Source organism: Balaenoptera physalus (genome assembly GCF_965194825.1).
Source record: "Balaenoptera physalus genome assembly, chromosome: 20".
In the NCBI taxonomy this organism is placed as follows: domain Eukaryota; kingdom Metazoa; phylum Chordata; class Mammalia; order Artiodactyla; family Balaenopteridae; genus Balaenoptera; species Balaenoptera physalus.
Window position 1 is genome coordinate 7080601 of NC_138901.1, and position 11641 is coordinate 7092241.

Sequence of the window (11641 nt, forward strand, 5' to 3'; positions counted from 1 at the left end):
AGGTACTGAGTCCCCACCCCATTTCCCCAGCCCAATTTCAGCTGCAAATTACTGCAGAACCTGAAGCCAGGAAAGGAACCTATTTCCCGCCCCGCTCTGCCCCTCTCCGGACCCGGCGAGGCCCAGGTGAGGTTCTCGCCCGCTTTCCAGCCTCACCTTCCACACTCCCCTGCCCGTCCCCTGGGGTTCCTCCGCCGCCCGACCATGGCCCAGAAGCCGAAGGTAGACCCCCACGTCGGCCGGCTGGGATACCTGCAGGCGCTGGTCACGGAATTCCAGGAGACCGAGAGCCAAGGTGAGAGCGGGAGGGTGGGGAGCAGGGTACCGGGCAGGGAGGGATCCGGCCGCGATCGCCGCCCCGGACCTGGCTCCAGTGCCGCCTTTCCACTGCAGACGCCAAGGAGCAAGTACTGGCCAACCTCGCCAACTTCGCCTATGACCCCAGTAACTACCAGTATCTGCGGCAGCTGCAGGTCCTGGATTTATTCCTCGATGCACTGTCGGAGGAGAATGAGACCCTGGTGGAGTTTGCTATTGGTAAGGATGGGGCCGCTCTCCTAGATGCCTGATGGGCTGTAATGAGATAATGAGTTAGAAGTGAGTTGTTGGGAAAGGAATCTCTTAGGCAGTCCCTCAGCTGCGAAGGCAGACTTTCGCGAAGTCTGTGCCGCCTCCGCGGTTCACACGTCGTCCAGGTCACAGCTCGCTTGAATCAGGTTTGGAACTCCCAGGACCCCCTCTGCCTGTCTAGCTTCCCTCTCGCTTAGAGGGGAGATCAAAAATGAGGGAATGGATTGAAGCCCCATTGGAGGGAAAAAAGTTGAGTGCCCTTTTTAAACATCTTTGACTTAATGTTTTACCATCGGGACTTCCCTGGCGGTCCAGTGGTTAAGACTCCGTGCTTCCACTGCAGGGGGCACGGGTTCAATCCCTGGTTGGGGAACTAAGATCCCACATGCCGTGGGGCACAGCCAAAAAAAGTTTTACCATCAAGAGAAGTAGCAGTGACTTGGAATGGCTTGTGACTCCTGTAGTTGTTATGGTCTAAGACCTACTGAATTAGTCACTGGACAGATATTTATTGGGCGTATATTGTGCGAGCAAGGTACTGTTCTAGATGTTGGAGAGATGGCGAACAAGTTGGGCAAAGGGTCTTTGCCCTCAAGGAATTTACATTCTAGTAGTGGGAGACAGCTGGTTGACAAACAAGAAAGCTGAGGCTCTGAAGAAAATAAACAGGGTGATGAGAGAGAGCAAGGGGAGGGAGGGGCTACTTCTGGTTTGGCCATCATGGGAAGGCACAGCGTGGGCAAAGACTCTAGAGCAGGAGGAGCCAGAAGGAACGCTGATGTGGCACCATTGTGGTGAATGAAGCAGAGAGTGGCACTAAATGAGGTTATAGAGAGCTCACGGCACCAGAGTTTACAGGGATTCAGGTCCCGGCATTGGGAAAGAGTTTGGAGTTTATTCTGAAGGCAAACCAACATTGTTTTTTCAGCATGCATCTTTAAAAAAGAACATTTCTCTACATAGTGAAAGGAATCTTATCTACATAGAGAATGAACTTAATAATTCCATTATCACCAAATACCCAGTTAGGCAAACTTCTCTAATAGTTCCCAAAAGGACATTTTGTTGTTGTTGTTTTGTATAAACCAGGATCCAGTCCAGGATTCATGCACTTAATCTGGTTCTTATGTTCCTTAGATCTCAATCTCTCTCTTTAACTTTGTATTTTAGAACAGTTTTAGAAAAATTGCAAAAATAATACAGAGTTCCCATATATGCCACACCTAGTTTCCTTATTGTTAACATCTTACATTAGTATGGTACATTTGTTACAATTAATAAACCAATATTGATGCATTATTATTAACTCAGGTCCATACTTTATTCAGATTTGTTTAGTTTTTCCCTAATAATCCTTTTACTGCTCCAGGATTCCATGCAAGATACTGTGTTACATTTAGTTGTCATGTCTCCTTAGGCTCCTCTGGGCTGTGCCAGTTTCTTAGACTTTCCCTTTTTTTTGGATGACCTTGGCAGTTTTGAGGAGTACTGGTCAGGTATTTTGTAAGTTTTCCCTCAGTTGGGATTTGTCTGATATTTTTCTCATGATTAGACTGGGATATGGGTTTTGGGGAGGATGACCACAGAGATAAATGGTAAAAGGCCATTTTCATTTACATCATGTCAAGGGTATATGCTATCAGCATGACTTATCACTGTTGATATTAACCTTGATCACCTGGATGAAGTAGTGTTTGTCAGGTTTCTCCACTATAAAGTCACTCTTTATTTATTTATTTATTTATTGGCTACACCTTGTGGCATGTGGGATCTTAGTTCCCTGACCAGGGATTGAATCCGTGCCCCCTGCATTGGAAGCGTGGAGTCTTAACCACTGGACCACCAGGGAAGTCCCTGAAGTTACTCTTTATCCTCCCTCCCCCATTTCCATATGGTGCTCTTTGGAAGGAAATCACAACATCAATTATCTTATATCTCTTTTAATCATTAATAGACTCTCTTTTTCTTTTTTCCTAACACTAATTGTTGAAGGATCCAGACCAGTTCTGCAGAATGTCTCACCTTCTGAATTGTCTGCTTGCCTCTTTATGGTGTCATTTCGTTTGTTCCTGTAACTGCTTTATTTCCTGTAACTTAGAAATTAGATTGAAAACTTTTCTAGAATCAAGTAACACACTTTTTTTTTTCCCTGAATACATCTTGGGCAAATGTGATTTAAATTTTTGAAAGACCATCCAGGTCTGCCTCTAATTTGTGGTATCTGGGACTCTTACTACGACAGGCCTCACACATGTGTGGACACCCCAGCTTCATTCACAGCCCCACAGACACCTGGTGGCCCCTCATTGGACTTAGGCGTGTACACACAAACAGTGGGGTTCACCCCTGGGAGTCAGGATGCAGGAAAGAGGCCCATGCAGCTGGGGGAGCAGGTTTAGGAACTGGAGCTCTGGGTATGGGGGAAGGGGGATGGGCTTTGGGCAGGCTCCCTGGACTCTTCAGCCTATGGAGAGGGCCAGAGTGAGGCCCTCAGAACCTGGGCTGGGGGCAGGAGCCCCGGTTGCCCAGGTCTAAGAGTGGGAATAGCTCATGTCTCTGCCCCTCTGGAAGATTTTTTTTTTTTTTAATTTATTTATTATTTATTTTTGGCTGTGTTGGGTCTTCGTTTCTGTGCGAGGGCTTTCTCTAGTTGCGGCAAGCGGGGGCCACTCTTCATCGCGGTGCGCGGGCCTCTCACTATCGCGGCGTCTCTTGCCGCGGAGCACAGGCTCCAGACGCTCAGGCTCAGTAGTTGTGGCTCATGGGCCTAGTTGCTCCGCGGCATGTGGGATCTTCCCAGAACAGGGCTCGAACCCGTGTCCCCTGCATTGGCAGGCAGACTCTCAACCACTGCGCCACCGGGGAAGCCCTGGAAGATTATTATGCTGAATAAATATCGTGAAAAATTGGTCACTTTAAGATTTTCTCCAGTGTTAGTCCTCCATCTCCTCCCTCTTTGGAACTCTGCTCACAGCTTCTGCCACCTGAGTGGTGACAGTGACCCCTGCAGAAGCCCGTGGCTAGACCTCCACCTGAGAATGATACAGCTCCTTCAACTCAAGCTCTTGACTCTGGAGAAAACTTTGCTGAAAAGAGCAGTCACCCAAGGCAAGTTTTTACAGGATCAGGAAGCAACTTTCCCAAGGCAGGAACACTCTTGAGTTCCTGGCCCACTGAACTGGGAGCTTTGCCAGAGACCAGGGCTGGCCCTGGGTTCTTGCCCTCCTGGCCAGCTTCCCAGAGTGGGTGACCAAGCCCTGGACCTGGAGTCCACGGTCCCCACTTCTCCGCTTCGTAGCCAGTCTTTGTGGATGAGTCCTGTCCCTTCTCTGAGCCTCATTTCCTCGCCTGAGCCTTGTCTGCCTCGCAGGACTGTTGTGGGGAGCAGAGCGTGTGCGCGTGTCTGCGTCTCTGTGACGGTGTCAATACTTTGTCTAGAATTGTTGGTATCATCACCAGTTTTACTTTTCACAGCCACTGTTTCCTTCTCTTTTTCTTCTTCTTCCCAACGTCCCCAATCCCAAGAGCAACAGCTTTCTTAGCACTGAATCCCTCCATGGGATCCTCTGGAGGCTAAAATTCTCTTGTATTTATTGTGCATAACTTAAAAGGAAAGTCCCAGTGGTGCTTAGAAGCCTATTTTGTTACTCTTGCTGTTTCCTTTTCTGATAATGTCTGTGGTGCTAAATGGGAAACACTGTCAGTGCTTATTTTGTGCTGGGCTTTGTAGCTTTGAATCTTTTATCTCTGGTGGCAGGTCTGAGATGGTGATCTCCATGAGATCAGAGTGCCTTGCTTATCTTTGTTATGTCTTGAATGCTCGGGCCTTCTGGCTTGGGACGAGGATGGGGCCGGGGAATGTGTGGAGTCCTGGCCATGACTTGGTGCTGCAGCCCTGAGCGCGTTTGGTTCTGGAGTAACTGCTGGGTTAGATTGCCCGTGGCCATGGTTCGGCAGAACCAAAACCAATGTTGGTTTGTTGGCAAGGAATATAGGGAGTTTGGTAAGAGTGGGGCTTTGGGGTCAGGCAGGCCTGGGTTCAAGTCCTCACTCCCCGACTTAACTCTGGGCACGTGATTTCCCTTCTCCCATCATCGGTCAGGTGGGGCAGGATCAGTACCTGCCTCACAGAGTTGTTGAGAGAATTAAATGAGATAAAGTGCCTGCAGCTGCAAGGTCCCCTAGGTATCCAGACCCCTTTGAGGATAAACAGTTCCCGAGTCTCCCAGAGAGGTGAGGTAGGATGGGATAGTGTCTTATCACCCATCTGTTCCAGGGATTCGGTCCTTCTGGAAAAACATCATTGAATGATAGGAAAAGGTATGAAAGTTGATCTTTAGCCTCACAGTGGGTGTCCGGGCAGTAGTAGGAGGAAGTACCACTGGGAGACAGGCACTGGTCAGGCCAGAGCCACCCTCGTTTGGGATGGGGGATAGGAAGTGGGTGAATTATCAGGAACCAGATAAAAAGCCAGGATCTCAGTAAATACTTGAATGAGCGAGAGAATTCAGAGCTCATGTCCCAAATAAAAACTCTGGCAGGCTTTGGCATTAATTTGGGAGTGTTGGACTGAAGCACCATTGGTCAATTCTCTGGTGTCTTATATGCTGTGTGTGCACACTTGCACCATTCTAGATGGTGTATGGAGATGTAAAGGAACCAGGAGATAATTCTCTGCTTCCATGAAAACTGGCTGAATCCTAGTATATCACGGAATACTCAGCAGTTTTGTTACTACAACAGAATGCAAGTAGGTGGCCTCCCACGATTCAGGTTAAATCGCTTTCCTGTGTTCTATTTCCTGCAATACCGGTAGCTGCCACCAGATGGTGGTGGTGTACTGAAAAAGGCTGGTAGATGAATCCTGAGCCGCCTCTCTTTGGAAAATAGGATTTAGTAAAATTGAAGATAGGCATGCCGCGTGACCCAGCAGTTACAATCATAGGGTTAGGTACATGCACGTCCAGACACATATGCAAAAATGTCACCAGCAGTATTGTCTGTAACAGTCCTAAACTGGAAACTGTCAACAGTGGAATGAATTATCAATATTGTGGATATTCATACTGCTTAGCAAGGTAAATGAACAATCTACAGCTCCTTGCAATTATCTTGCAAACATAACGTTAAGCAAATGATGCTAGACACATAATAATGTGTACAGTGTGATTCCATTTCTGTAAAGTCCAAAAAGAGGCAGAACTGAATTATAGTATTTAGGGGTGTGTGTGTAGTAAAATTTTTTTTATTACAAATTTAAAAGGTCCTGCTTATTAATTTAAAATTATTTTACTGCATTGTTACAAGTCAGGAAGAGGTTCACCTCTGAGAGGGGGAGAGAACTGAATCAGGAAAGAACGTGCAGAGGCTTCTGGACTGATGACTGTTTCAGTCTTTGACCTCGTGCTGGTTCCATGGGCACTTGCTTTCTCACTGTTAAACCCTACCTGTATGTGCCAGCCCTTTCTCTGTGTGTGGGTTGAAGATATGCCCTGTGCCAGCCTCCGGGGCTATAAATGGGTTGCATGCTTGGTCCATATCTACTGTGTGCCAGGGAGGGGTCTTACATTATTTAATTCTCTCTTCCCGTTTTACTGATAAAGAAACCTAGGCTTAGAGAGATGGAGTTGCTTGCTCTGCTCACCTGAGTCCCCTGGGGCATTCCTGGGATTCTAGCTAGATCTGCCCACCACAGAGCCCTCGCTCCATCCTCCGTACTCTCGGGTTCCCGTGTACCTCCTTCTCTCACTGGTCATTTAGTGTCCTGGGGTCACACGTCTTTCTGCTTAAAAAGAAATTCCTCAGCCATCCACTTGTTACAGGAGAGAGGTGAATTCAAGGTCCTCACCCCACTGCTCCCTTCCACACCAGCTGGAAAGGCTGGCTCGAGGCCCCTCCGCCCTCCCTCCCCGACTGGCAGAGACCAGTCCCCCTTCCTCTCAGTTCTAGGCACAAGCAGGGAGTGTGTGTGTATTTTATTAATTTATGTGAATACATAATTGATTCACATGGTACAGAATTCAAAAGGGTAGGTAATAAACAGTAACTCAGTCTGTAGCCTTTTCTGGAGGCATCCACTGTTACTAGTTTCTTGTGTATCCTCCCAGAGATATTTTAGGGATTGATAAACAAGTATGTGTATATTTGTTTGTATACTATGTATACCTTTTTGCATATCCTACACATGTTGTAGTATACTGTATCTATATTCTGCCTTTTTTTTTTTTTTTTTTTTTAACTTAGCACCATGTCTTGGCACACCTGCAGTATCAGCCCATAAAGAGCTGCCTGATGCTTTGTAAATGCTGCATGACGTCCACTGCATGAAGGGACTAACATTTAGCCCGCCCCTGAGGGTGGCCATTTAGGTTGTTTCCATTTTGCTCTCATGAGCAGTGTGACAGTGGGTACCCTTATTTGTATGTCATTTCTCACTTGTGGGAGTGTACCTGTAGGATGAAATTTTAGAACTGAAATATAGGTCAGAAGTGCAAAAAGCCATGATTTTTTAAAATTTAATTTGGTTTTTTTAACTTATACAAAACATATCTGTTTAAGTCAAAACTGTATTACCAGTGTGGTCTCACTACCATTCCTGTCCCTTCCACCCTGTTCACCCCTCACATGGAACCAGCAAATGTGAGCATATACATATATGTATATTTGTCTCCTATCTTCTTACATTTAAGAGTAGCTTTCTCTATTCTGTTCTGTCCCTTGAATGTCTGTCCTGAAATTTCAGAGAGAACCATTTTCAAGATACTAAAGTAAAACCCAAGAAAAAATAGCCCCCAGTGAAGATTTTGACCTGGGATTGACCACGGCCAGCCCAGTACCCTGGGGCAGGTGGGTCCTCAGATGTAACGGTCTTGAGCCACTGTCTCCAAGGACTCGCCCAGCCCTCTGAGGCGCCAGGTGCTGGCTAAGCACTTGTCAGCATGACTTCATTTAATCCCCAGGACAATACTTTGACCCTCCTGTCCCTTCCAGCACCAGTGCCCTACTTGCTCTGTGACCTGAGATCCCCTACCTGCCCTCTCTGAGCCGCCAGCTTTCTCATCCCAGACTGCACTAGGGTTTTCTCCTTTGTCTCTCCCGGGGGTTTCTGTGGCTCCCCACATCTAGAAGGGCCCTGCCTTTGCCTCTTGTTCTCTTTCTCTCTGTCTTGCCAGGTCTGTCCAAAATATGTTCATCCGCCGGTCAGAACTTGTTCTCCTTTTTGTCTGGTAACCAGTTTTTAAATTGCAGCAGGATCAGCATACAGTGAAATGCACATAGCTTAAGTGTCAGTCGGATGAATTTTTAAATTCATTAAGGTATATGTACATCAATATAACCAGCACTTAAATCAAGATACAGAATGTTTTCATCTCCCCAAAAAGGTCCCTTGTACCCTCTGCCAGTTAGTGTCTTCCACCCTGAGGTAACCATTATTCTAACCTTTATCCCCAAGGATCAGTTTTGCCTGTTCTTGACCTTCATGTAAAAGGAATCATACAGGATATAGTGTCTGGTTTCTTTCACTCAGCATAATGTTTCTGAGATTCATCCAAATTGTTACAGTATCAGTAGTTCATGTCTTTGTATGAACAGGCCGCAATTTGTTCATCCATTCACCCGCTGATGGAGATTTGAGCTGTTTCTAGTTTGGAACCTTTATGAATAAAGCTGTTACGATAATTTTTGTACAAGTTTTCTTGTATACATAGGTACTCATTTCTCTCGGGTAGATTCCTTGTATACATATGCGCTCATTTTTCTCAGACAGATTTGGGTAGGAGTGGAATTGCTGAGTCGTAGGGTAGATGTATGTTTAACTCTGTTAGAAGCTGCCAAATGGTTTTCCACCGTAATCACGACATGTTACACTCCTCACCACCAGCATATGAGAGTTCCAGTAGCGCTCCCTCCCCGCCAACACTTAGTATCATCAGTCTTTTTTTGTTTTAGCCATTATGATAGGTGTGTAGTGGCCTTTTATTGTGGTTTTAATTTTCATTTCTCTGATAAGGAATGTTGAGCACATTTTCATATATTGACCCTCTTGTGCAGAGTTCATCGAAGTCTTTTGCTCACTTTTTTTTATTGTGTTGTTCATCTTTTGATGTGTAGGAATGCTTTATATATGCTGGATATGAGTCCTCTGTCAGAATCTATGAATATTTTCTTCTTTTGTTTTACTTTTTTTTTTTTTCTTCTTTGGTATGAAGAAAAGAAGTGAAGGTGGTGAAGGGAGGGCCTCTTGGGGAGAGGGACTGATTAGGGTGGTCATGGAAGGCTCTTATGGAAGCCTCCTCATGGAAGAGGTGACATCTTTTATTTATTTATTTATTTATTTATGTATTTATTTATGGCTGTGTTGGGTCTTCGTTTCTGTGCGAGGGCTTTCTTTAGTTGCAGCGAGCAGGGGCCACTCTTCATCGCGGTGCGCGGGCCTCTCACTGTCGCGGCCTCTCTTGTTGCGGAGCACAGGCTCCAAACACGCAGGCTCAGCAGTTATGGCTCACGGGCCTAGTCGCTCCACGGCATGTGGGATCTTCCCAGACCAGGGCTTGAACCCGTGTCCCCTGCATTGGCAGGCAGATTCTCAACCACTGCGCCACCAGGGAAGCCCACGGTGGCTTCTCTTGTTGTGGAGCACGGGCTCTAGGCACGCGGGCTTCAGTAGTTGTGGCACGCGGGCTCAGTAGTTGTGCCACAGCATTTCTATTTGTCCCTGCTCCTGGCTGAGACTGGCATCTGCCCATGGTAGGATTAGTTGTCCTTGTGGTTTCTGAAGGGACACCCTTTCCCATGGGAGTAGCAAAGGGCTCCCCATCTTCTGGGACTTTGGTCAAGTTACTCAACAGCCTCAGCTTCTTTCCCTTACATGGGGGTGGTGGTAACTGTTCGTGGGGTTCAGTCATGTTCCCAGCATGTGTCCAGAGAGACTCCTCAGTTGCAGGCTCTGGAAATACAGAGGTAAATCACTACCCTCTGGTGCCCAGTGATGGAGACAGACAGCAAGTAAAGAAGGTAGTCAGCAGGATGACCGCAGGTTGTGCTAAGGGCTCCACTGGGGTGAATGGGTGCTGAGGTAGACATTGGGAGGGACCTCTCCATCAGTGCCTTGAGTCCGTCTCCTGCTGCCCATCTTCCTTGGTTCAGGAACACCACTCAGCCTCTTCCATCCCTCAGAACTGCAGATGTCCAAGGTGGGCAGGGTCTCAGGGAGCCATCCCATCCAGCCTCCCAACCCTCTGCAGTGCAACCCTTTTCCCCTGCTCACTGCTTTAAAATCCTTCCAACAAATATTGGTGGAGCTCCCCCTGTGCCAGAAACCCAGGAAGTCTTGGGAATAAGCCTAGGTCTTTTTTATTTATTTATTTATTTGGCTGCGGCAGGTCTTAGCTGCGGCACGGGGGCTCTTCGTTTTCGCATGCAGGATCTTTAGTTATGGTGTGCGGGCTCTTAGCTGCAGCATGCATGTGGGATCTAGTTCCCTGACCAGGCATCGAACCCAGGCCCCCTGCATTGGGAACGTGGAGTCTTAACCACTGGACCACCAGGGAAATCCCAAGATAGCCTAGGTCTTGACCTCATGGCACAGTACCTTCTAGTGGGGCTCAGCGGTCAGTGAGCAAGAAAATTCCACGAAGATTTCTCAAAGTTCTAAGCATATGAAGAAAATGAAACAGGGTGATGAGGGAAGTGCCTGGATGTGGCAGGGAGTGGCTAATGGGGTACTCCAGGGAACCCACACTGGCCAGGGAGCAGTGACGTGCTGGTTACTAGCAAGAGGGTGGCACCACGCAAAGATCCCAGAAGGGAGTTTGGATTTTATTCCAAATGCAGTGGGAAGAAGTCCTTGGAGGCTGAATGGGTAAAATGTTTCCCTACCCAGGTATGCTAGGGAAGGGGTGGCTGTACCTACCTGGAGTAGGCGGAGATCTTTGCCAGGCCTGCCCCACTTCCCTGCACCGGTCCCCTCTTGCTGGGAAAGAGGTCCTCGTTAGGTTTTGCCGGGCGGTGGGGGGAGGTCCCCTCTTTGCTTGTTTCTAGAGATGCCGTGGAAGTGGGTGGGCTGTAACTCACTCCTGATTGGACACTCAGGACTGGTCGGCCATGTTATGCAAATGAGCTAGAAGTTCGTTCTCTACTTGGAGTAGGAACCTAAGGGTGAGGGTGCCCTGATGGCAGGAAGCTCACTCAGGACCCACGAAAATCAGCTTCCCACATCGAGTGCTTTAGGCCTGACGGGAGAGAATGAGGGGTCTGGGCGTCTTACCTGAGCAGTGGTTCTTAGATCCAGAACCACGGGTCTCTCACCCTGTCCTTTTCTTTTGTCCCCCGGATTCCCACTAATAGTGATGTGGGAATGATGCTGAAATGCTTTAAACTCTCAATTATGCTGTTTCCATAAAATGTAGGACTGCACAGCTATTAAATGATGCCATGATTGTAGATTTATTGGCATGGAGAGATGTTCACAGGACATGGTTAAATGAAAACAGCTGGCTTACAAAACAATAAGAGCATCACATTGTTATTAAATATTTATATGTAGTCACATATTTAAAAATTGTGGGATGAAAAGCATATGTTAAATGGGTGGTAGGATTAAGATGGTTTATATTTTGACTTCTAATATTTTTGACAGCTTTTTTGAGGTATAATTGACACATAATAAACTTTACATACTTAAAGAGTACAACTTGATAAGTTTTGACATATGTATAGACCTGTGAAACCTATATCTATATTTCTTAATTCTTCTAAAGTGATGATACACTGTGGGTTTTGTTTATGTTTTCTACTTTAAAAAAAATAAAAAGGAAAGCCTATCAGTCATTGAGCTGGCTGAACCAAGAGGGAAAGGGATCGGTGCCCACTTCCAGAAGGTTGGGCAGTGGAGGGCAGGCAGGCCTTTCTGGAATCTTGAAAGGGAGGGCTGGAGATCAGAATAGACTTTGGATCCCTTGTCCCTGGGCCACCTTCTCAGGCCTGGACCTTCCCTGGGACTCAGTGGGCAGAGGAAAGTTGGGAGGAGGCCCAGGGCTGAGGCATCCAGACTCACTTTGCTCTTCCCCAG

General features: G+C 47.1%; 1 protein-coding gene across 3 annotated transcripts in view; it reads left to right on the forward strand.

The window, feature by feature from the left end:
* ARMC7 (armadillo repeat containing 7) overlaps nt 1-11641 on the forward strand; it is a 29942-nt gene that overhangs the window by 15031 nt on the left and 3270 nt on the right. For all 3 annotated transcript variants that reach the window (XR_014257891.1, XM_082443288.1, XM_082443287.1), the window contains exons 2-3: nt 31-295; nt 394-537. Coding sequence is in view for 2 of the 3 variants with exons in the window: in XM_082443288.1 (XP_082299414.1) it covers nt 205-295; nt 394-537 (235 nt within the window). In the remaining variant the exon portion in view is untranslated. The remainder of the gene's footprint in view (nt 1-30; nt 296-393; nt 538-11641) is intronic.